This window comes from Salmo salar, chromosome ssa07 (assembly GCF_905237065.1).
Source record: "Salmo salar chromosome ssa07, Ssal_v3.1, whole genome shotgun sequence".
In the NCBI taxonomy this organism is placed as follows: Eukaryota; Metazoa; Chordata; class Actinopteri; order Salmoniformes; family Salmonidae; genus Salmo; species Salmo salar.
In genome coordinates, this window is record NC_059448.1 from 53216389 (window position 1) to 53242937 (window position 26549).

The 26549-nt window shown below is 43.1% G+C and overlaps 1 protein-coding gene across 3 annotated transcripts in view; it reads right to left on the reverse strand.

Annotated features, from left to right (window-relative positions):
* LOC106609634 (IQ motif and SEC7 domain-containing protein 3-like) overlaps positions 1–26241 on the reverse strand; it is a 183470-nt gene extending 157229 nt beyond the window's left edge. For 2 of the 3 annotated variants that reach the window (XM_045722253.1, XM_045722254.1), the window contains exon 1: positions 25441–26241. In XM_045722253.1, coding sequence (XP_045578209.1) covers positions 25441–25970 — 530 coding nt within the window. In that variant the 5' untranslated portion in view covers positions 25971–26241. The remainder of the gene's footprint in view (positions 1–25440) is intronic. The other variant, XM_045722255.1, reaches the window with a different exon arrangement.
* Positions 26242–26549: the final 308 nt, after the last annotated feature.

A 26549-nucleotide genomic window follows, 5' to 3' on the forward strand; every position in this document is an offset into this window, starting at 1 on the left:
GATGACATATAGCCACAACATTTGTTTTACCTCGGCACCTTGCACTGTTTGGGTTGAACATCAAGTATGAAACTAAATGAAGGAAATATCATTCAATCTCTGTGTTTCTATATGCATGAGTGTGAGTAGCTGTTGAACTGAGTCCTCATCATCATCTCCCTTGTCTAGTCACAGAAATTCCTGTATGATGGTTGTGTGTATGATGGTTGAGTGTATGATGGCTGTGTGTATGATGGTTGAGTGTATGATGGCTGTGTGTATGATGGTTGTGTGTATGATGGTTGTGTGTATGATGGTTGAGTGTATGATGGTTGTGTGTGGATGTGTGTGTATGTGGATGTGCGTGTGTGTGGATGTGGATGTGTGTATGTGTGTGGATGTGTGTGTATGTATGTGGATGTGTGTGTGTGGATGTGTGTGTATGTATGTGGATGTGTGTACATGTATGTGGATGTGTGTGTATGTATGTGGATGTGTGTGTGTGGATGTGTGTGGATGTGTGTGTATGTATGTGGATGTGTGTGGATGTGTGTGTATGTATGTGTGTGTATGTATGTGGATGTGGATGTGTGTGCATGTATGTGGATGTGTGTGTGTGGATGTGTGTGTATGTATGTGGATGGATGTGTGTGGATGTGTGTGTGTGGATGTGTGTGTGTGGATGTATGTGGATGTGTGCGTGTGTGTGTGTGGATGTATGTGGATGTGTGTGTGTGTTTGGATGTGTGTGTGTGAGAGAGAGAGAGAGAGAGAGAGAGAGAGAGAGAGAGAGAGAGAGAGAGAGAGAGAGAGAGAGAGAGAGAAAACCAATTGGACGTGGTCTGTCTACTTTCATCACCTATGCTATACCCTGTAGCCTGCCAGAGATGGATTGGCCCATTTGTCTTGGTCAGAAATATAATATGACCTGGATTTCCTAGGAGAGGGCGAGCAGGCGGATACAGAATGTGCAGTTAATACGGAGATGATCTGATATAGCCAGAGCGTGGATCAGATATAATTACAGTGGAAGAGGGGCGGACAAATGAGCAGCTCGTGACTAATGTGAAAACCAAACACAGCTCATTCCTACTGACAGTATGAGTATTCTGCATTTGTATTTTTACCTTTTACTCTTATCCACAGCGACTTACAGTACTGAGTGCATACATTTAAAAAAAAAAAAAATTGTACTGGTCCCCCTTTGGGAATCGAACCCACAACCCTAGCGTTGCATGCACCATGCTGTAACAACTGAGCTACGACAGGGAGAATGAGAAAACCCTATGACATAGCAGAAAGCAAAACGCAACTGCGTATCCCTCACCACTCACCAAACACTCACACATTGTGCCAAGCAACGCAAGGAAAGGAACAATGAAATAGGTCCTAGATCTAGTAACATGAGCCAACAGCATCCACCTAAACACAAACACACAGACAAAGCTGGGAATTTGCTTTCACTTGTCCAATAGACTCCTCTACACTCCCACCCCTCTTCAGCTGTTTACTGGTTGTCCCTAGTATTGGGAGCTGTCCATGGTACTGAAATGTATATTCATCCATGGTAAACTAAGCTGAGCTCACACTCACACACACACACACACACACACACACACACACACACACACACACACACACACACACACACACACACACACACACACACACACACACACAGACAGAAGAACAATGTCAGTTGTCAGTGGAGGGACTGGGAGTTCTAAGCCATGGGGGATATAATATGGGATCTCTGGGCAGATGGGCATCCAAGCATTACTCCCATCCCAGATTCATGTGATTAACCTCAAACGTCCCCATTTTCTGACACAGAAAGGTCAGGATGATTAAACCCCAATCTGGAAGGTGAGGCTGTCGCAGAACTGGGTCGTATTCATTCGGCATCAAATGGAGGAAAACTGACTGAAACAGGGAAGGACTATATGGACTTGTCCAGTAAAAAAAAACATGCTTGTTTCTGTTTTCCATTGAAATATATATTGTTTATGTTTTGCTACGGTGTGCCCTAATGAATCCAACCCTGGTGTACTGGACGACAAACATCACCTGACGTCTGATAGGCTGATCGATTACAGCGTCTATAGCTAGAGGTCAATTGATTTCCATATGACCTCTGAGGAGGAAGCTAAAGAGAGGGTGTATTTCAATAGACTTAACAAGTGGCTTCCTCTCCTCGTCTCCTTTCCTCCCTCTGCTCTTTAAAAGGCCAAAGTAATAGGATGCCCTCTAGAAATGTGATTACTCCTGTCCAGTTCTTTAGCAGCACTGCATATAGATTAAAGGAAAACAAAAAAGGAAACAAGGAAAGGAAGTCAATTCAGACTATTGAGATGCACCCCCAGTGAATGCCAACCAGACTGGAGTGACACCAAAAGACAGCAGGTGATTTTCTATTAGCATTTCTCATAATTACATATCCATCTCTTGGCAACGCTTTACTCACCACTGATTGCTCATCACTGCTCATTTGCATACGCTATCTGGAGCGCATCGATTAGATGGGTGTTTATTTTACTGTCGCTCTGAAGGAGAAAGTCTTCCGGCATGTCAACGTTGTCACAGGAATAACAGCGAAGTCTGGTGAGGCTAATCAAATTCAAAACATGTATTTCAAAGTCAATTCCTCTCCGTATGTTTTTGGACAGTGAAGCTAACATTTTGAATTTGGCTCTGTACTTCAGCATTTTGGATCTGAGATCAAATGTTTTATATGAGGTGACAGTGCAGAATGTCACCTTATATTTGATGGTATTTTCATGCATATCTGTTTAACTGTTTAGAAATGATAGCACTTTATGGATTTAGTCCCTACATTTGGAGAAGTCATAAGTATTTGGACAAATTCACTTATTAAAGTAGTCAAAGGTTTTCTATATTTACAGTGTCTTCAGAAAGTATTTACACCGTTGACTTTTTCCACATTTTGTTGTTACAGCCTGAACTTAAAATGGATTCAATTGAGATTTTGTGTCACACTATATCCCATAATGTCAAAGTGGAATTGTGTTATATTTAATATTTTACAAATTAATAAAAAATCAAAAGCTGAAATGTCTTCAGTCAATAAGTATTCAAACCTAAATAGGTTCAGGAGTAAGAATGTGCTTAACAAGTCATATAATAAGTTGCATGGACTCTGTGTGCAATAATAGTGTTTAACATGATTTTTGAATGTCTACCTCATCTCTGTACCCCACACATACCTATCTGTAAGGTCCCTCAGTCGAGCAGTGAATTTTAAACACAGATTCTACCCCAAAGACCATGAAGGTTTTCCAATTCCTCACAAAGAAGGGCAGATATTGGTTGATGGGTAAAAATTGACATTGAATATCCCTTTGAGCATGGTGAAGTTATTAATCACACTTTGGATGGTGTGTCAATACACCCAGTCACTACAAAGATACAGGCGTCCTTCCTAACTCAGTTGATGGACAGGAAGGAAACCGCTCAGGGATTTCACCATGAGGCCAATGGGGACTTTAAAACAGTTACAGAGTGTAATGGCTGTGATAGGAGAAAACTGAGGATGGATCAACAACATTGTAGTTCCTCCACAATACTAACCTAAATGTTTGGAATACAAAGCGTTATGTCTGGGGCAAATCCAACACAACACATCATTGAGTACCACTCTTCATAGTTTCAATCATGGTGGTGGCCTTATCATGTTATGGGTATGCTTGTCATTGGCAAAGACAAGGGAGTTTTTTAGGATAAAAAGAAGCGGAATAGAGCTAACCGCAGGAAAAATCATAGAGGAAAACCTGGTTCAGTCTGCTTTCCAATGGACACTGGAAGACAAATTCACATTTCAGTAGGACAATAACCTAAAACACAAGGCCAAATCTTCACTGGAGATGACACTGAATATTCCTGAGTGGCCTAGTTACAGTTTTGACTTAAATTGTCTTGAAAATCTATGGCAAAACTTGAAAATGGCTGTCTAGCAATGATTAACAACCAACTTGACAGAGCTTGAATAATACATTTAAAAAAGAATGTGCAAATATTGTACAATCCAAGTGTGCAAAGCTCTTAGAGACTTACCCAGAAAGACTCACAGCTGTAATTGCTGTGAAAGGTGATTCTAACATACAGGTATATTAATTGTGCAATCAAGATATATTAGTGTTTCATTTTTCATTATATTTTATGTTTGTTGACCAAAAAATTACAATTAAATCCATTTTAATCCCACCTTGTAATACAACAAAATGTGGATAAAGGGGTGTGAATATTTTCTGATGGCACTGTAGTTTAATATGAAACATTTTATCTCAAATGGAGTATAGAGTCAAGTAAAAAATACACTATATATACTAAAGTATGTGGACACCCCTTTAAATTTGTGGATTTGGATATTTCAGCCGCACCCGTTGCTGACAGGTGTATAAAATCAAGCACACGGCCATTCAATCTCCATACATAGACAAACATTGGCAGTAGAATGGCCGTACTGAAGAGCTCAGTGACTTTCAACGTGGCACTGTCATAGGATGCCACCTTTCCAACAAGTCCGTTCAAATTTCTGCCCTGCTAGAGCTGCCCCGGGCAACTGTAAGTGCTGTTATTGTGAAGTGGAAACGTCTAGGAACAACAACGGCTCAGCCGCGAAGTGGTAGGCCACACAAGCTCACAGAACGGGACCACCGAGTGCTGAAGCACGTAGCGCATAAAAATCGAGTTCCAAACCGCTTCTGGAAGCAACGTCAGCACAAGAACATGAAATGGGTTTCCATGGTCGAGCAGCCGCACACAACCCTAAGATTACCATGCGCAACACCAAGCCTTGGCTGTAGTGGTGTAAAGCGTCCCGCCATTGGACTCTGGAGCAGTCGAAACACGTTCTCTGGAGTGATGAATCAGGCTTCTGGCAGTCCGATGGCCCGAATGCATAGTGACAACTGTAAGAGGAATAATGGTCTGCTTCTGTTTTTCATGGTTCTGCTAGGCCTTTAGTTCCAGTGAAGGGAAATCGTAACGCTACAGCATACAATGACATTCTAGACCAGTGGTTCCCAAACTTTTCATAGTCCCGTACCCCTTCAAACATTCAAACATTCAACCTCCAGCTGCGTACCCCCTCTAGCACCACCCTCTAGCACTCTCAAATGTTGTTTTTTGCCATCATTGTAAGCCTGCCACACGAAAACTATACAATACATTTATTAAACATAAGAATGAGTGTTTTTGTCACAACCCGGCTTGTGGGAAGTGACAAAGAGCTCTTATAGGACCAGGGCACAAATAATAATATAATAATGATCAAGAATTTTCCTCTTTATTTAGCCATCTTACATTTAAAACCTTATTCGTTCATCCAAAATGTTGAATTTTTACCACAGGTGTGCTTGAAAGGATGCACATAACTCTGCAATGTTGGGTTGTATTGGAGAGCGTCTCAGTCTTAAATCATTTTCCACACACAGTCTGTGCCTGTATTTAGTTTTCATGCTAGTGAGGGCCGAGAATCCACTCTCACATAGGTACGTGGTTGCAAAGGGAATCAGTGGCTTAACAGAGCGATTTGCCAAGGCAAGAAACTCTGAGCGCAGCCCTATCCATAAATCTGGCAGTGGCTTCTGATTAAATTACATTTTCACAGAAAATCGCTTGTTACAATTTCGATGAGGCTCTCTTGTTCAGACATCGGTAAGTGGACTGGAGGCAGGGCATGAAAGGGATAACGAATCCAGTTGTTTGTGTCGTCCGTTTCGGGTAAGTACCTGCATAATTGCACACCCAGCTCACTCAGGTGCTTCGCTATATCACATTTGTCATTGTCTGTAAGCTTGAGTTCATTTGCACACAAAAAATCATACAATGATGGAAAGACCTGTGTGTTGTCCTTGTTAATGCAGACAGAGAAGAGCTCCAACTTCTTAATTATAGCCTCAGTTCTGTCCCGCACATTGAATATAGTTGCGGAGTCTCTGTAATCCTGAAAAACATCAACCAGACAGGCCAATCGTGTGAGAAACTCGTCATCCTGCAAGCGGTCAGACAATTGAAAATTATGGTCAGTAAAGAAAACTTTAAGCTCGTCTCTCAATTTAAAAAAAAGTATCAATACTTTGCCCCTTGAAAGCCAGTGCACTTCTGTATGTTGTAAAAGCGTTACATGGTCGCTGCCCATATCATTGCATAATGCAGAAAATACACGAGAGTTCAGGGACCTTGCTTTAACCACCTTACTACACGCGTTACCACTCCACTCTGTTTCCCTGTCATGGCTTTTGCGCCATCAGTACAGATACCAACACATCTTGACCACTAAAGTCCATGTGATGTCACAAAGTTGTCCAGTACTTTAAAAATATCCTGTCATGTTGTCCTGGTTTCCAGTGGTCTGCAGAAGAGGATGTCTTCCATAATTGACCCCCCATAAACATAATGGACATATACCAGGAGCTGTGCCAGGTCTGTTGACTCATCCAGATGTAACGCATAGAATTCACTGGCTTGTATGCGAAGCAGTAGTTGTTTCAAAACCTCCTGCCATGTCACTGATGCGTCGTGAAACAGTGTTGTTTGATGAAGCCATTGTCTATATAGTTTTTTGGGCCTTTTCCCCCAGCATTGTCCCAGCCATATCCGCGGCAGCAGGAAGAATTAAGTCCACCACAATAGTATGGGGCTTGCCTGTCCTAGCCACTCGGTAGCTCACCATATAAGACGCTTCTAGCCCCTTCTTATTAATGGTATCTGTTGCTTTTATACATGTCTTACTATTCGAAAGTCGTCTTTATTCTCGCTCAAAAAACTCCATTGGCTTAATTTTCAAATTGTCATGTTTCGTTTCTAAATGTCTGCGCAAGAGTGAAGGTTTCCCACGAGAGAGTAACGGTTAATGTGATTGGATGTTCATTATTTGACTAGGCTACCTGTAATTGACATTGTGATGTTATTTCGCTAGATGGTTTAATTCTATTTTTAGCAGTGAAATGAGGCTACTCAGGCGAGAAAAAAAACTCACGCAAATGTATAGCCCCGTTGGAAAATGTAAATGTACTGTTTGAAAATGTGAGGAAATTATTGTTATTATTATTTTTTAAATGTGAATCACATTTTTATTTGGCGTACCCCCGACGGCATTGCGTACCCCAGTTTGGGAATACCTGAACTAGATGATTCTGTGCTTACAATTTGTGGCAACAGTTTGGGGAAGGCCCTTTCCTGTTTCAGCATGACAATGCCCCCATGCACAAAGCGAGGTCCATACAGAAATGTTTTGTTGAGATCGGTGTGGAAGAACTTGACTGGCTTGCACAGAGCCCTGACCTCGACCCAATCGAACACCTTTGGGATGAATTGGAACGTCGACTGCGAGACAGGCCTTATTGGCCAACATCAGTGCCCGACCTCACTAATGCTCTTGTGGCTGAATGGAAGCAAATCCCTTCAGCAATGTTCCGACATCTAGTGGAAAGCCTTCCCAGAAGAGTGGAGGCTGTTATAGCTGCAAAGGGGGGACCAACTCCATATTAATGCCCATGATTTTGGAATGAGATGTTCGAGGAGCAGGTGTCCACATACTTTTGGTCATGTAGTGTATTAGCATCACTGTTCAAATACATATGGAGGGGAGTGTATTTTGTTGTTGCTTTAATTAGACAGGGAAGAAGTAGAAGGGGGACAGGAAAGGTTGCTTTCTGCTGGGAGTGTTTCCACTGGACCATGCAAACACCACAGGCTTTTCAAATTCTAACCACACCTCCGAAGTGACTGAGTTATATAGCCATAGATGTGACTTAGTTATATAGCCATAGATGTGACTGAGTTATGTAGCCATAGATGTGACTGAGTTATATAGCCATAGATGTGACTATAAATGAGTTACAGACTAGACTATAAATTTGTTACAGACTAGCCTATAAATGGGTTACATACTAGACTATAAATGGGTTACAGACTAGCCTATAAATGAGTTACAGACTAGACTATAAATGGGTTACAGACTAGACTGTAAATGAGTTACAGACTAGACTATAAATGAGTTACGGACTAAACTATAAATGGGTTACAGACTAGACTATAAATGAGTTACAGACTAGACTATAAATGGGTTACAGACTAGACTATACATGGGTTACAGACTAGACTATAAATGGGTTACAGACTAGACTATAAATGGGTTACAGACTAGACTATAAATGGGTTATAGACTAGACTATAAATGGGTTACAGACTAGACTATAAATGGGTTACAGACTAGACTATAAATGGGTTACAGACTAGCCTATAAATGGGTTACAGACTAGACTATAAATGGGTTACAGACTAGACTATAAATGGGTTACAGACTAGACTATAAATGGGTTACAGACTAGACTATAAATGGGTTACAGACTAGACTATAAATGGGTTACAGACTAGACTATAAATGGGTTACAGACTAGACTATAAATGGGTTACAGACTAGACTATAAATGGGTTACAGACTAGCCTATAAATGGGTTAAAGACTAGACTATAAATGGGTTACAGACTAGACTATAAATGAGTTACAGACTAGACTATAAATGGGTTACAGACTAGACTATAAATGGGTTACAGACTAGCCTATAAATGAGTTACAGACTAGACTATAAATGGGTTACAGACTAGACTATAAATGAGTTACAGACTAGACTATAAATGACTTACAGACTAGACTATAAATGGGTTACAGGCTAGACTATAAATGGGTTACAGACTAGACTATAAATGGGTTACAGACTAGACTATAAATGAGTTACAGACTAGACTATAAATGGGTTACATACTAGCCTATAAATGAGTTACAGACTAGACTATAAATGGGTTACAGACTAGACTATAAATGGGTTACAGACTAGACTATAAATGGGTTACAGACTAGACTATAAATGGGTTACAGACTAGACTATAAATGGGTTACAGACTAGACTATAAATGGGTTACAGACTAGACTATACATGGGTTACAGACTAGACTATAAATGGGTTACAGACTAGACTATAAATGGGTTACAGACTAGACTGTAAATGGGTTACAGGCTAGGCTGTAAATGGGTTACAGGCTAGGCTATAAATGGGTTACAGACTAGACTATACATGAGTTACATACTAGACTATAAATGGGTTACAGACTAGACTATAAATGGGTTACAGACTAGACTATAAATGGGTTACAGACTAGACTATACATGGGTTACAGACTAGACTATAAATGGGTTACAGACTAGACTATAAATGGGTTACAGACTAGCCTATAAATGGGTTACAGACTAGACTATAAATGGGTTACAGACTAGACTATAAATGGGTTACAGACTAGACTATAAATGGGTTACAGGCTAGACTATAAATGGGTTACAGACTAGACTATAAATGGGTTACAGGCTAGACTATAAATGGGTTACAGACTAGCCTATAAATGGGGTACAGACTAGACTATAAATGGGTTACAGACTAGACTATAAATGAGTTACAGGCTAGACAATAAATGGGTTACAGACTAGACTATAAATTAGTTACAGGCTAGACTATAAATGGGTTACATACTATACTATAAATGGGTTACAGACTAGACTATAAATGGGTTACAGACTAGACTATAAATGGGTTACAGACTAGACTATAAATGAGTTACAGGCTAGACTATAAATGGGTTACATACTATACTATAAATGGGTTACAGACTAGACTATAAATGGGTTACAGACTAGACTATAAATGAGTTACAGGCTAGACTATAAATGGGTTACATACTATACTATAAATGGGTTACAGACTAGACTATAAATGGGTTTCATTTAGAACAATTACTATATAAAGAAAACCAAACAATGATACAATAAGTAGCCGTCACCTTTAAGTGAGCCACTGCTACTCCAGAGTGTCAATGATATGGTATCTACCAAGGAGGCAAGTGAGATACTGGTTTAGGTTAGCCACAGTCAGTGGTCTCTGACAGGGTCTAGGCTAGACACAGTCAGTGGTCTCGGGCAGGGTCTAGGCTAGACACAGTCAGTGGTCTCTGACAGGGTCTAGTCTAGCTACAGTCAGTGGTCTCTGACAGGGTCTAGGCTAGTCACAGTCAGTGGTCTCTGGCAGGGTCTAGGCTAGCCACAGTCAGTGGTCTCGGGCAGGGTCTAGTCTAGCTACAGTCAGTGGTCTCTGACAGGGTCTAGGCAAGTCACAGTCAGTGGTCTCGGGCAGGGTCTAGGCTAGCTACAGTCAGTGGTCTCTGGCAGGGTCTAGGCTAGTCACAGTCAGTGGTCTCTGGCAGGGTCTAGGCTAGTCACAGTCAGTGGTCTCTGGCAGGGTCTAGGCTAGTCACAGTCAGTGGTCTCGGGCAGGGTCTAGGCTAGTCACAGTCAGTGGTCTCTGGCAGGGTCTAGGCTAGTCACAGTCAGTGGTCTCTGGCAGGGTCTAGTCTAGCCACAGTCAGTGGTATCTGGCAGGGTCTAGGCTAGACACAGTCAGTGGTCTCTGGCAGGGTCTAGGCTAGTCACAGTCAGTGGTCTCTGGCAGGGTCTAGGCTAGTCACAGTCAGTGGTCTCTGGCAGGGTCTAGGCTAGTCACTGTCAGTGGTCTCGGGCAGGGTCTAGGCTAGACACAGTCAGTGGTCTCTGACAAGGTCTAGGTTAGTCACAGTCAGTGGTCTCTGGCAGGGTCTAGGCTAGTCACAGTCAGTGGTCTCTGGCAGGGTCTAGTCTAGCTACAGTCAGTGGTCTCTGGCAGGGTCTAGGTTAGTCACAGTCAGTGGTCTCTGGCAGGGTCTAGGCTAGTCACAGTCAGTGGTCTCTGGCAGGGTCTAGGCTAGCTACAGTCAGTGGTCTCTGGCAGGGTCTAGGCTAGTCACAGTCAGTGGTCTCTGGCAGGGTCTAGTCTAGCTACAGTCAGTGGTCTCTGGCAGGGTCTAGGCTAGTCACAGTCAGTGGTCTCTGGCAGGGTCTAGTCTAGCTACAGTCAGTGGTCTCTGGCAGGGTCTAGGTTAGTCACAGTCAGTGGTCTCGGGCAGGGTCTAGGCTAGACACAGTCAGTGGTCTCTGGCAGGGTCTAGGCTAGTCACAGTCAGTGGTATCTGGCAGGGTCTAGTCTAGCTACAGTCAGTGGTCTCTGGCAGGGTCTAGGCTAGACACAGTCAGTGGTCTTGGGCAGGGTCTAGTCTAGCTACAGTCAGTGGTCTCTGACAGGGTCTAGGCTAGTCACAGTCAGTGGTCTCGGGCAGGGTCTAGTCTAGCTACAGTCAGTGGTCTCTGACAGGGTCTAGGCTAGTCACAGTCAGTGGTCTCTGGCAGGGTCTAGGCTAGCTACAGTCAGTGGTCTCTGACAGGGTCTAATCTAGACACAGTCAGTGGTCTCTGACAGGGTCTAGGTTAGCTACAGTCAGTGGTATCTGGCAGGGTCTAGGCTAGTCACAGTCAGTGGTCTCTGGCAGGGTCTAGGCTAGTCACAGTCAGTGGTCTCTGGCAGGGTCTAGGTTAGCTACAGTCAGTGGTCTCTGACAGGGTCTAGGTTAGCTACAGTCAGTGGTCTCTGGCAGGGTCTAGGCTAGTCACAGTCAGTGGTCTCTGGCAGGGTCTAGGCTAGTCATGTATCTAAAGCACCGGGTGCTTTAACTCTAAATTGCATTAGAGCTACCCGTTCAGCTCAGTCCCCTTGCCTCTCATGTCTAATAAACCAATAACCTGAGTGCCTGACCGCCCGTATGATTCACACACACACACACACACACACACACACACACACACACACACACACACACACACACACACACACACACACACACACACACACACACACACACACACACACACACACTACAACTGACCCCCGCATGATTCACAAACACACACATGGCACGACACGACAGCTAAAAATATGTTCTCCGCACACGCCAAATAAAAAACAGCTAATGGTCTACAGCAAGGAATTCACCCGTTCCTTCTTCCAGCTGCCGAAAGAGAAATGAAGCAGTCTCAAAGCACTTGGCACCAAATGTGATATTCATGATCTGGGTTTCAGTGGGCAACAGAAAGCAGAGCCATCCTGTCATAACCAGACGAACGTGCCTCGCATTCGGAGCGAGGGAGAGCAAGAAGAGAGGAGAAAGAGAGAGAGGAGAAAGAAAGAGAGAAAGAGAGAGAAAGAGAGAGAGAGAGAGAGAGAGAAAGAAAGAAAGAAAGAAAGAAAGAAAGAAAGAAAGAAAGAAAGAAAGAAAGAAAGAAAGAAAGAAAGAAAGAAAGAAAGAAAGAAAGAAAGAAAGAAAGAAAGAAAGAAAGAAAGAAAGAGAGGAGTTTCTCTAGTTAGTGCAAACTGAGTGAAGAGAGGAGGAACTGGCAGAAAGAACATCCTTAGAGGAAAATAACGAGAGAGAGAGAGAGAGAGAGAGAGAGAAGAGCATTTTCTACCTGTCTTGCCCTAGAGACTGCACAGAGAAATGTTAACACCAGATTCTGCTCCACCAGTGTATTGGTCTACTGGGCTATCTAATTGAACCCTCCAACCATAGACACAGAGGTACATGAACCCACATCACACAGCACAAGCAGGCGCAGAACACACACATAGCCTACACATACATGTTAGTCATTTAGTAGACGCTCTTATCCAGTGTGACTTACAGTAGAGTGCATACATTTTTATACTTTTAGTACAAGCAAACACACATACACGCGCACACACAAACTAATCTACAGACTAGCATTAACACACATTAAACACACAAACACTAAATCACACATGCATACCAGCACACACACACACACACACACACACACACATACACACACACACACACACACACACACACACACACACACACACACACACACACACACACACACACACACACACACACACACACACACACACACACACAAACTAATACAGCCCCCCTTCCCTTCTACTAAAGCACATGCTTGGACACTTGGCCTATGTTCTGGGACATGAGAGTACAGGGACTTGGCCACTTGGCCTATGTTCTGGGACATGAGAGTACAGGGATTTGGCCAGCTGGCCTGTGTTCTGGGACATAAGGGTACAGGGACTTGGCCACTTGGCCTGTGTTTTGGGACATGAGGGTACAGGGACTTGGCCACTTGGCCTGTGTTCTGGGACATAAGGGTACAGGGACTTGGCCACTTGGCCTGTGTTCTGGGACATAAGGGTACAGGGACTTGGCCAGTTGGCCTGTGTTCTGGGACATGAGGGTACAGGGACTAGCTATGTTGGCCAGAGGTAGTGACCATTGATCTGAAAGAAGCACTAGGCTATCAGTCTGCAGCAGCTAGAAGGAAGCCAGCAGGAGATAGGGGATAACGTATGCTTCTCACTCCCAGGGTTTCCCGTTCACCCCCACATATGGCCGCTCTCTCCCTGAGATGGCTGGCAGCTGCACAGATTCAGCCCCTTTCAGGGGAAGAAGAGAGCCTTGCGAGAAGGGAAGGAGGAAGCGGGGGGTGGATGGATGGATGAATGGGCTGCAGCCAATGCAGAAAGGCATGCTGACTGCCAGGTGGTGTGTGGGTGAGTGTGTGCCCTTATTTGTGTACTTGTGTGTGCTAGTATGCATATGTTGATGTGTTTATGCGCTAGTATGGATAACTGTGATTATGACTATGTGACTATGTCTGTGTGTACAGCGCACGCATACATACACTACCCGTTCAAAAGTTTGGGGTCGCTTAGAAATGTCCTTGTTTTTGAAAGAAAAGCACGTTTTTTGTCCATTAAAATAACATCAAATTGATCAGAAATACAGTGTAGACATTGTTAATGTTGTAAATGACTATTGTAGCTGGAACCGGCAGATTTTTAATGGAATATCTACGTAGGCGTAAAGAGGCCCATTATCAGCAACCATCACTCCTGTGTTCCAATGGCACGTTGTGTTAGCTAATCCAAGTTTATCATTTTAAAAGACTAATTGATCATTAGAAAACCCTTTTGCAATTATGTTAGCCTAGCTGAAAACTGTTGTCTGATTAAAGAAGCAATAAAACTGGCCTTCTTTAGACTAGTTGAGTATCTGGAACATCAGCATTTGTGGGTTCGATTACAGGCTCAAAATGTCCAGAAACAAATACCTTTCTTCTGAAACTCGTCAGTCTATTCTTGTTCTGATAAATGAAGGCTATTCCATGCGAGAAATTGCCAAGAAACTGAAGATCTTGTACAACGCTGTGTACTACTCCCTTCACAGAACAGTGCAAACTGGCTCTAACCAGGATAGAAAGAGAACTGGGAGGCCCCGGTGCACAACTGAGCAAGAGGACAAGTACATTAGAGTGTCCAGTGTCTGTGTTCTTTTGCCCATCTTAATCTTTAATGTTTTTTGGCCAGTCTGAGATGTGGCTTTTTCTTTGCAACTCTGCCTAGAAGGGCAGCATCCCGGAGTCGCCTCTTCACTGTTGACGTTGAGACTGGTGTTTTGCGGGTACTATTTAATGAAGCTGCCAGTTGAGGACTTGTGAGGCATCTGTTTCTCAAACTAGACACTCTAATGTACTTGTCCTCTTGCTCAGTTGTGCACCGGGGCCTCCCACTCCTCTTTCTATTCTGGTTAGACCCAGTTTGTGCTTTTCTGTGAAGGGAGTAGTACACAGCGTTGTACAAGATCTTCAGTTTCTTGGCAATTTCTCGCATGGAATAGCCTTCATTTCTCAGAACAAGAATAGACTGATGAGTTTCAGAAGAAAGGTATTTGTTTCTGGCCATTTTGAGCCTGTAATCGAACCCACAAATGCTGATGCTCCAGATACTCAACTAGTCTAAAGAAGGAAAGTTTTATTGCTTCTTTAATCAGACAACAGTTTTCAGCTAGGCTAACATACTTGCAAAAGGGTTTTCTAATGATCAATTAGCCTTTTAAAATGATCAACTTGGATTAGCTAACACAACGTGCCATTGGAACATAGGAGTGATGGTTGCTGATAATGGGCCTCTGTACCCTTATGTAGATATTCCATAAAAAATCTGCCATTTCCAGCTACAATAGTCATTTACAACATTAACAATGTCTACACTGTATTTCTGATCAATTTGATGTTATTTTAATGGACAAAAAATGTCCTTTTCTTTCAAAAACAAGGAACTTTCTAAGTGACCCCAAACTTTTGAACGATAGTGTGTTTTGAAAGAGGACAGCCAGCAGGAGAGAAGCACCTGCAGCAACATGAGCTCCCCAGGGCTCCCCCTCAGGCTATGGGGCTGCCTCCCAGCTAGCTAACACCACACGCCAGCAACCCTGCACTGAGAACCAGAGAGCCAGAGGGACAGAGAGCACACCGCAGCCCAGTCAGAACATATGGAATCAGGGTTAGACAGGAGACACACCAGCCACTCAGATGGAGGGATGGAGCTGAATACTGATAGTGACTGCAGAGGATGCTAGAGGAAGCTGCTTATTAAGGAGAGAGGAGGAGGAGGTGGTGAGAGAGAAAGAGAGAGAGAGAGAGGGGGAGAGGGTGGAAGAGGATGAGGCAAGGGGATGCGGAGAGCAAGAACAGGAGGGAATGGTAAATAATGAGAGGCAAAATAGGAAAGAGAGAGAGAGAGAGAGACAGTGAGAGAGAGAGAGAGAGAGAGTGGAGATAGGAAAGGCAGGGTGTGATTGTGACAAGAGTGGATGAGGGAGGAGATGAGGAGAGGGAGACAAAAAGAGAGAAATGGAGAGAGAGATGAAAAGAGAGAGACAGAGGGACAGAGAAAGAGAGAAAGCGAGAGATAGAGAACAGCATTTTCCTGAAGAATCTGTCAGTCAGGCAGCCTTTTCTTCAGATCATCATATGCACCCACTCAGAAACTTTCCAGACAAGTGAGCACCATGTTGAGAGAAGAACACTCCGGGCCTTTACTATTGCAGTCTGCAAAATGAGCCTCTCAGATGCCTCGTAGAGCTGGGAACTTCCTTCAAGAGACGAGAAGATGGAGAGAGTTGTATTTCCCTCAAGGCTCTTGAAGCGTGACGACTGGAATCTACTCCCACTCTATCACAGTCTGGTTCTTTTAGGCCTTGTTAACTATGGTTGGGTCTTCGAGACACTCGCTGTGACCGTATTTTTTGGTCACAAAGCTAAGGAACAAAAAAGGGAAGAGTAAATTCTGTTGAATAGGGGTTCACAAACTTTTGGGAGCAACTTGAAGCATCTGCGCTATGCAAAAATATTCCTCTGAACTATCAAATCAACAAACCAATGTCGCTTCAAAAACAGTCTCTTTAACAGGAAAATGTTTTTTTTTCCTCAATTGCAACTGTAGTCTACAATACAGCGGTGTGTTACATCTACAGAGAGTGATTCCAGCCTCATCTGGGGAGTAATCATTAGTCCAAAACGTTCTGCAACGGAAAACCATTTACTCCAAACGGAAAACGTTTTGCAACGGAATATTGGCCAAATTCAGGTAGATTCCTCCATTTGGTTCTGTTCGGTTCTGTTCGGTTCCTTGTGAAAACACCCCTGAAGTTGCTTCTATGCTATGTTAAGCGATGTCATCGTCGTGCTGCTTATTAATAGACAAACACACACAGTGAAATGTACACAATTTGCCCACACACACTCACTCACGCATAAACACACCAGAGCTCTGCCCCTGACATGATAAGCAATTTGCCGCACGTCTCTGTCCTCCCCCATGCCCACAGCTAATAGAGATTTATTCACAGCTCCTGGGGGCCAGCGGCACAGTACGCCATCTTGTCTTGTCAGGATCAATGCGCTAAGTGAGTGATGTAATGCTGCGCGACGTCGGCTGGCTTTCATGGATCACTACTTTGTTATTAAGGGTAACATTAACGTTTGCTCTCTCTCTCTCTCTCTCTCTCTCTCTCTCTCTCTCTCTCTCTCTCTCTCTCTCTCTCTCTCTCTCTCTCTCTCTCTCTCTCTCTCTCTCTCTCTCTCTCTCTCTCTCTCTCTCTCTCTCCGGCACTGTTCATCATCTTTTGAACCTGTCGAGAGGCCACGGCTGGCAACACCTGACGGACCGACACATAAAAGCCCCTAAAGATCACACTACAATAGACTCTATGCTCAATTAGCCTATACAGTATGTTGACAGTGACATTCCTAGCTTCTAGCTCAGGCAAGTCTTCAGGAGTCAGGCAAGGTAACGCATTGCGCGAGCGAAGTTCACCGAACTACCTCCGCTACATAAGAGTACAGATCTTCATTTGATCAACCTGTTGCAATGCAGGAAATTTTCAACGGGAAGTGTATTTGAGGTTTAAAAAGGCTTTTGAAGTTTGTAGCCTAATTTTCACTTTGAAATGTCAGACTTGATTTTCCCTTACGAAAAATGTGTCAACCCCTATATTATAATCGAACTAATAATTTACGTTTCCTGTAGGATTATTTTCCTGCTCTATCAAACAGGCATCAACCTACACCTATAACCTTGACCCAGAAAGCACATTGAGGGATTCTCATTCTCATTGAAATGGTTGATTCTCCCTGCCCTGTCATCACTTGGCACTGAACTTGAACCATGGCATTGTTCAAGTTGTTTTCTGGCAGAATATGTGTGTGTGTGTGTGTGTGTGTGTGTGTGTGTGTGTGTGTGTGTGTGTGTGTGTGTGTGTGTGTGCGTGCGTGCGTGTCTGTGTGTGTGTGTGTGTGTGTGTGTGTGTGTGTGTGTGTGTGTGTGTGTGTGTGTGTGTGTGTGTGTGTGTGTGTGTGTGTGTGTGTGTGGTGTGCGTGCGTGGGTGCGTGTGTGTGCATGTCTGCTGTTCTGGCTCTGGATAGTAGACACTAAAATGGGTATCAGTACCATGGACAGCTCCCAATACTAGGAAACACCAGTAAACAGCTAAAGATGTGTATAGGGGTCATTTCAACACACACACCCACTCAAGCACTTGCACTTAAATGAATATCTAGTTATGCAGACAGAGCCTTAGGTGCATCTCAAAACAGAGTACCATTGGACAGGTGATAGTGAATACTCAGTAGGAGACGTGATGAGGAAAGGAAGCTACTTGAGGCTATTGAGGAGAGATGCTTCCTATAGGTGACAGCCGCAACAGGGCAGGACAGAGAAGCCCAAACAGTCAGACTGTTAAATTAGCCTGTTTGTTTTCTGTTTACTGGAGTATCAATTCAAATCATCGTAACCATAGAAACCAACAGCCCCATTGAAGTGCCCGACTCAGTCAGAGGGAAAAAACAGAGAGGTCCTGATGGATGAGACTAGCCACTAAAAGCCAAGATGGATACACCACTAAGCAATCCATCCTGTATTTGATCGCTATACTACCATAGAAAAATATACTACTAAAGCCATTGAGAAGATCTAGATTCTACACCAGCAATACTCAATAGGGGGTCCGGATCAGGATCCAGAACGGGGTCAATACGGACCGCGGGTCACGACTTTAAAAACAATACATATATATATCATTTTTTTTAGGAACTTTCTGCTGTTAAGAGTTAAGAGTCTGATAGTAGAACGAACAGGGTGCAGTTTGATTGGCAGTTTTCCTCTTGTTATCACATTCAATGACCATAGAAAACTATTTAGAACCTTTCACATGTCCAGTTGATCAACTAGCCCATGTTAGCTAGCTAGGTAAGTTAGGCTAACCAGCTATTTAAATCTTGCAGTTATCATGGTCAGATTACGTGACCAGGGACCTCGGCCCCCAGGGAGCCCCCATTGATTTTGTTGAATCACTCAGGTATCATATGAACACACATAAAACATGGAAAAATGTGTTGGAGCTTTAAAACGGCTAAATATTCTCTCTGTGCCATGGCAAAATGTGTAGAATTGCAGGAAATTTGCTTTACAACTGCTACATTTTCTCTCTGCCAAAAGACGAGTGTGAACAGCTTGGTCTTATGGGTCACGAGATGGGGGTTTGTTACTGCAATAAATGAAAATGTCGATCCGGACCATTGCCACCTTGGACATTTGTGTGACCGGACCTTCTCAAGTAGTATTTGAGTACCCCTGTTCTACACAGACAAGCCAAAACAACATATTGAGACTCAATTCGGGTGACTACACGTAAGACTCTCTTCCAGCTAGCCCATACCATCACCGTGGACGAACGCCAGCAGTATCATATTCATTAGGGCACAATGTAGCAAATCATTTTGCAACGGAAAACAAGTGCTTTTTATTGGACAAGATGGACAAGTCCTGTTTGAGTCCGTTTTTTTTAGTTTGTAGCCTAATGATGCATTAAGTGTGGATTCTAAACATTATCAAGGGATGTTGTTGACCTAGCTAGCTCCTATGGAGTGGTTGTGTCTTTAGTAGTTTTCTCTGTAGACTTCTGAAAGTGATTTAGGTGATTTATAGACTTCCATTCATCTCTGTCCCTGTATTCCTTCTCCCACCTGAGGATTGGGGTCCTTGTTTCCTAGCGAGGGAGATATCAGTGTCTTAAACTGTTAGTCCATTTGCCCTCTTAAGTGGAGCACTTTATTCATTTAACCTTTATTTAACTAGGCAAGTGAGTTAAGAACAAATTCTTATTTACAATGATGGCCTATCGGGGAACAGTGGGTTAACTGCCTTGTTCAGGGGCAGAACGACAGATTTTTACTTTGTCAGCTCAGGGATTCAACCCACCAACCTTTCGGTTACTGGCCCAATGCTCTAACCACTAGGCTACCTGCCGCCTCTTTAAAAATGGGGCCAAACCTAATCAGAGTGTAGGGTATTTGTGGGTGGATGTTTGTATTTGTCCTATTTCATGTATAAGTGTGTATTATACGCATGTGTGAATTGGAAATGGGTGTTTTGCACATCTCAACTCCCCCTCAGACACCCTCAGTGAGAGGGCGTTTATTGATGTGTGGTGGATTATAGCCTCACCCCACTTCCTATAAAAATAGCTTTAGACATTTCTAGGGCAATAAGAGTTGATTGTGTTAAAATGCAATTCCATCGCTTATTTGAGAAATATGCTAATTAAGTTGGAAGAGAAAAGTATGAATTAATTGATTGGTATCAAATGAATGTCATTTGCCAGCAGCTTTGGTGGGGCAGGTGCCCAAAGTGAAAAAAGGGCAGGTGCTCCAGGACCCCTAGGGCTCTGTCTGTGCATGGGCCTGTTTACCAGGAGTTTCACACCAACCAATCACATACTGTATATCATATGACGATATTCAAATATTTTGCAACCAACTATCGACATGGAGTAAATTAGCATAGCTAGATGTCCCTTTCAAAACAACATTACTTCCAAAATAGGCTACAAAGTGTATTGTAATATTGTAACACAAAACATTTTTTTAAATGTGGCAGCTACCTTACCTTCATTGAGGTTTTCATTGAGGACCCTTTGACTTTTTCCACATTTTATTACATTACTGCCATATTAAAACATTTACTGAATTCACATTTTTCCTCATCATTTACACACAATACCCTATAATGACAAAACGACAACAGGATTTTTTAAATTTTAGCAAATGTATTAAAAATAAAAAACAGAAATACCTTATTTACATAAGTATTCATACCTTTTGCTATGAGGCTTGAAATTGAGCTCAGGTTCATCCTGTTTCCATTGATCATCCTTGATATGTTTCTACAACTTAATTGAGTCCACCTGTGGTAAATTCAATTGATTGGACATGATTTGGAAAGGCACATGCCTGCCACAGCAAAAACCAAGCCATGAGGTCGAAAGAATTGTCCGTAGAGCTCCGAGACAGGATTGTGTCGAGGCACAGATCTGGGAAAGGGTACCAAAACATTTCTGTAGCATTGAATGTCCCCAAGAACACAGTGGCCTCCATCATTCTTAAATGGAAGAAGTTTGGAACCAAGACTCTTCATAGAGCTGGCCGCCCGGCTAAACTCAGCAATTGGGGGAGAAGGGCCTTGGTCAGGGAGGTGCCCAAGAACCTGATGGTCACTCTGACAGAGCTCTAGAGTTCCTCTGTGGAGATGGGAGAACTTTCCAGAAGGACAACCATCTCTGCAACACCAATCAGGTCTTAATGGTAGAGTGGCAAGACAGAAGCCACTCCTCAGTAAAAGGCACATGACAGCCCGCTTGGAGTTTGTCAAAAGGCACCTAAAGACTCTCAGACCATGAAAAACAAGATTCTCTGGTCTGATGAAACCAAGACTAAACTCTTTGGCCTGAATGCAAAGCTTCACGTCTGGAGGAAAACTGGCACCATCCCTACGGTGAAGCATGGTGGGAGACTAGTCAGGATCAAGGCAAATATGAACGGAGCAAAGTACAGACCTTGATGAAAACCTGCTCAGGACCCCAGACCGAACGTTCACCTTCCAACAGGACAACGATCCTAAACACACAGCCATTACAACACAGGAGTGGCTTCGGGACTCTCTGAATGTCCTTGAGTGGCCCAACCAGAGCCCGGACTTGAACCTGATCGAACATCTCTGGAGAGACCTGAAAATAGCTGTGCAGAGATGCTCCCTATCCAACCTGACAGAGCTTGAGAGGAACTGCAGAGAAGAATGGGAGAAACTCCCCAAATACAGGTGTGCCAAGCTTGTAGCGTCTTACCCAAGTAGACTCAAGGCTGTAATCGCTGCCAAAGGTGCTTCAACAAAGTACTGCGTAAAGGGTCTGAATACTTATGTAAATGTGATATTTCTAGTTTTTTATATATATATACATTTGAAAACAATTCTAAAGACCTGTTTTTGCATTGTCGTTATGATGAGGGAAAAAATGATTTAATACATTTTAGAATAAGGCTGTCACGTAACAAAATGTGGAAAAAGTCAAGGGCTCTGAATACTTAACGAAGACACTGTATTATCAACTGAAAACTGAAGCTACAAGGAAAAACCTTTCAGATAATTAATCACAAGCTCATGAATGGCATATAAATGATGCCATTGGGGATTGGGGATTGCATAGCTTGCTTGATGTTCATCAACACGAGTCAGCTCACATGTGCTGGTTTGTCATCTCAATTTAACCAGCTGAAAAGATTTCTGAGTGATTGGATCATTTTGATAATAATACAGGCCGAGCTACAGGTAACTTCCAACATAAAGGAAACACTTGAGTAAATGAGGGGTATAAAATATATTGAAAGCAGGTGCTTCTACACAGGTGTAGTTCCTGAGTTAATTAAGCAATTAAAACATCCCATCATGCTTAGGGTCATGTATAAAAATGCCTAGTTGACCATTATTTTGGCTACCATGGCTAGAAGAAGAGATCTCAGTGACTTTGAAAGAGGGAACTCATAGGAGCATAGGGGGTTGGTAGGTTTAAAGGTTTAGTGTGTGTGTGTGTGTGTGTGTGTGTGTGTCTCTCCCTCTCTCTCTGTGTGTGTGTGTGTGTGTGTGTGTGTGTGTGTGTGTGTGTGTGTGTGTGTGTGTGTGTGTGTGTGTGTGTGTGTGTGTGTGTGTGTGTGTGTGTGTGTGTGTGTGTGTGTGTGTGTGTGTGTGTGTGTGTGTGTGTGTGTGTGTGTGTGTGTGTGTGTGTGTGTGTGTGTGTCTCTCTCTCCCTCTCATACCATCATGCTTAGGGTCATGTATAAAAATGCCCAGCTGCCCATTATTTTGGCTACCATGGCTAGAAGAAGAGATCTCAGTGACTTTGAAAGAGGGAACTCATAGGAGCATAGGGGGTTGGTAGGTTTAAAGGTTTAGTGTGTGTGTGTGTGTGTGTGTGTGTGTGTGTCTCTCCCTCTGTGTGTGTGTGTGTGTGTGTGTGTGTGTGTGTGTGTGTGTGTGTGTGTGTGTGTGTGTGTGTGTGTGTGTGTGTGTGTGTGTGTGTGTGTGTGTGTGTGTGTGTGTGTGTGTGTGTGTGTGTGTGTGTCTCTCTCTCCCTCTCTGTGTGTGTGTGTGTGTGTGTGTGTGTGTGTGTGTGTGTGTGTGTGTGTGTGTGTGTTCTTTGTGTGTGTGTGTCTCTCTCTGTGTGTGTGTGTGTGTGTGTGTGTGTGTGTGTGTGTGTGTGTGTGTGTGTGTGTGTGTGTGTGTGTGTGTGTGTGTGTGTGTGTGTGTGTGTGTGTGTGTGTGTGTGTGTGTGACAATCACCAGGTCTCCACCCAATTGAACACTTATGGGAGATTACGGAGCAGCGCCTGAGACAACGTTTTCCTCCACCATCAACAAAACACCAAATTATGGCATTTCTTGTGGAAGAATGGTGTTGCATCCCTCCAATAGAGTTGCAGACAGTTGTAGAATCTATGCAAAGGCGCATTGAAGCTGTTTTGGCGGCTCATGGAGGCCCAACGCCCCAGTAAGACACTTTATGTTGGTGTGGGGTCCGAAATTATTGACACCCTTGATAAAGATAAACAAAAATGACTAAATAAATAAGTTGAATACTGAACTCTATTGTATGCTCCATAAAATGGTGAGATTATATTATTTTATACTATTACAATTGCTTAGAGAAAGAGATTTTGTTGAACTTTTCTTTTTACAAAAAGGAAGGGGTCAATATTATTAACACCCCTGTTTCCAATACCTTTGTAAAATGTTTTAAGAGTTGGAGAACATATTGGGAGGGATCTTAGACAGTTCATCCATACAGGATCCTTCCAGATCCTTGATAGCCTTCATCTGTGATAATGGACTGCCCTCTTCAATTCAAACCACAGCTTTTCAATGGTGGTTCAATGCCAAAGAGTTACATGTTCATGTCATCTGACCAAAGCACCGGTTCCAATCCAAGTGCCAATGCTGTTTAGCAGAATCCAGGGGCCTCATTTATCAACCGTGTGTACATTTCTCACAAAACTCTGGCGTACGTGGAGATTAAAGGATTTGCGTGCGCAACTAATTATTGCAATTTATCAAAGTGTTGCACACAACATATACACAACATTTTCATTGATAAATCAAAGCCATACTATATTTGTGTTCTTGTGAACGAGCGTTACATCCTAGCCTGGTAAACGCCCTCCATTCATTTTTTACGGTGACAGAAACGCCCATTTGCTGTAGCCTTTGACTTGTTGGAACTGGGCCATGACAGTTTCTAAAAGAAAGAGCAATGGCAAATTCGATCACATTTCTGTACAAGTGTGAGCCTAATGTTTTATCTTTTCAGTGACTTTTTCAAATAAAAAATGCATGCCACATATAGGGAGTGCCAAACTCTAGCAGCACATTCTGCAACTGATTGTCAATTCAAACAATTTAAAGGACACTTCTATGGAAAATACAAATTGTTTAATATTTTGCTCATCAATAGATGATTGCTTCTTTCTCCTGCCTTGGTATAGGCTCTGAATTGAAATAGGCTATGACATTGTGTTCCTATCGCATAACAATAATATAGTCTACCCATGCCGTCAAATTTAAACACGGTACTGGTCTATTTACTTTTGAGCATGTTGGCTATTAAAATCAAATCAAAATGTATTGGTCACATACACATATTTAGCAGATGTTATTGCAGGTGTAGCAACATGCTTGTGTTCCTAGCTCCAACAGTGCAGTGGTATCTAACAATTCACAACAATACACACGATCCAAAAGTAAAAGAATGGAATATATAAATATTAATTGAGCAATGTATAAATGGAAACTTAATATTTATTGTATAGCAGGAATAAACCAGTCATGTCAGAAAAGGAGAGTCATGTCCTGCAATATGATTATGATTTGGGCCGAGGCTATATAATAAAAGTAACACATTAGGCTGCATGCTGCTATGCGATCTCCTTACCAAAGGAAAATGCATCTGTTTTATCATTAAGTATATGTTTTTATGTTTTTATTAACTTGCCATTATTATAATTCCTGTGCATCAAAATCCTCCACTTCCCTCAACAACAAAAAAACATGTTCTTGCAACAATATAGGGCTGGGAGCTGCCAGGGATGTCAAGATATGATATTACCAGGATACCTAGCATTCTCACCATTCTCATGATTATGTATTGTGATTCCATGTTCCAAACATATTGCTGCTGCATAGATACAAGAGAGGCATGACAAAACGAGTTTTGATCAGTCATGGAAATAAAAGTGCTGAAAACAAATTGGCTCCCAATTTAAAAAGAAGATGGAGAGCAAGGTATGAAGGAAAAATACTGGCATTTTGGTGCAGGTAGCCTACAGCAAACTAGTGAGGTATTGAAAACAGAGATGTGAATAACTTTGACCAACTACCTTTTTGAGAAAATAAATATTACTTGCTAAACAAAATATTTATCTCTGAGCAAATGTATTCACTAATATAAAATAATGTTATTTCCCCATTTTTTTGGAGCATACGATATAGCTCATTATTTGAATTATGTATTTTATACAGACATTTTTGCTCATCTTCGTTAGGACCCCACTGTTTGTCAATATAACATGTCATGCAATTTATCGGGAATTTATTGAGTAAAATAGTAACTTTACTGGGTCGTGTTATGTTTGTTGGGCTATGTTTACAACGTAGGATAGCTAGCCAAACACTCGAGTGACAGGTAGACTAGCTAAGAAATTCGCTTTCATGGAATTCTAGCTAAATGTGGGTAAAATATATAGGCAATAATGTAGCATAAGGCTACTCACTCTGCTTTCCTGGCAAGTCCAACGGAGCGGCACAGAGTTGTAGGTGTTTGCGGGACCAGGGACTTGCAGCACGCCGGGCTTTTCTTGTCCTCCTCCGCTGACTCGGGGCTGCTCTGGCCCGCTTTTGGAGACGGCGGGGAGGTGGGCACCAACTGCAGTTGCTGCGGATGGTGAACTGGAGGCGTCGGAGGGGGAGGATGCTGCGGAGGCTGTGCCGACAGAGAGGCGACCTGCTGCGGTTGCTGGCTAGGATGAACCCCGGCTTTGTTTCCCCCTGGATGCTGGTGCAGGTGGACGGGTGGCTGAGGGCTTGTACTGCGGGGAGACGGGTGGTGGTGGTGGGGGTGGTGATAGGACTGATGGGGGTCCCGCAGATGGCGGTTTTCCCCTATCAGGTCCTCCACCTTCCGCTCGAGCTCGTCGATGCGCTGACGCTGCGTCTGGATCAGGCTCTGCTGGTTCTGCACGATGGTGGTGAGTTCCTTCAGATACAGCACGGCTTTCATTGGGTTGTCTAGCAGGCTCTCCATACCCGGTTTTATATCTACCACGTTTGGATTTTCGTGATCAGCCTTTCCTGCTCAGATTCTCTCCTCGAGTGGTTTTGGCGAGGCGTTCCGTCGACCTACATGCAAAGCTGGGATGCTTTCTCTGCCGTCTGACGATTCTCTGTGTGGAATCTCCGTAATGGCTTCTCCTTCTCTCTCACTCTCTCTCTCTCTCTCTCTTTCTCTCTCGCTACCTCTCTCCCACTCTCCCTGCGTAGTGCCTACGCCGTGAGGATGCGAGAAATGATGCTGATGCGACGATCAACATCCTCCGATGAGCTCTCTGATTGGAGGAGGAGCTAGTGGGTGGATGATGTCAACACAGCAGCAACAACAGTGGAGTGTGTTTGCCTGAAAATAACATGCCCTACAGTAATATTTATTCAAAGTATTTACACAGCACTCTTATGTGAACCGAGAAACGTTTGAATTCTTCACACAAGGCTGACCTTCCTGTGGTGTGCATCACACCACAACTTCCCTAATAGGCTATCATTTGAAATAACCAATAAATCAAATGAAATGTATAGGCCAATAAATGACATCAGCAAAGCAGGCAGG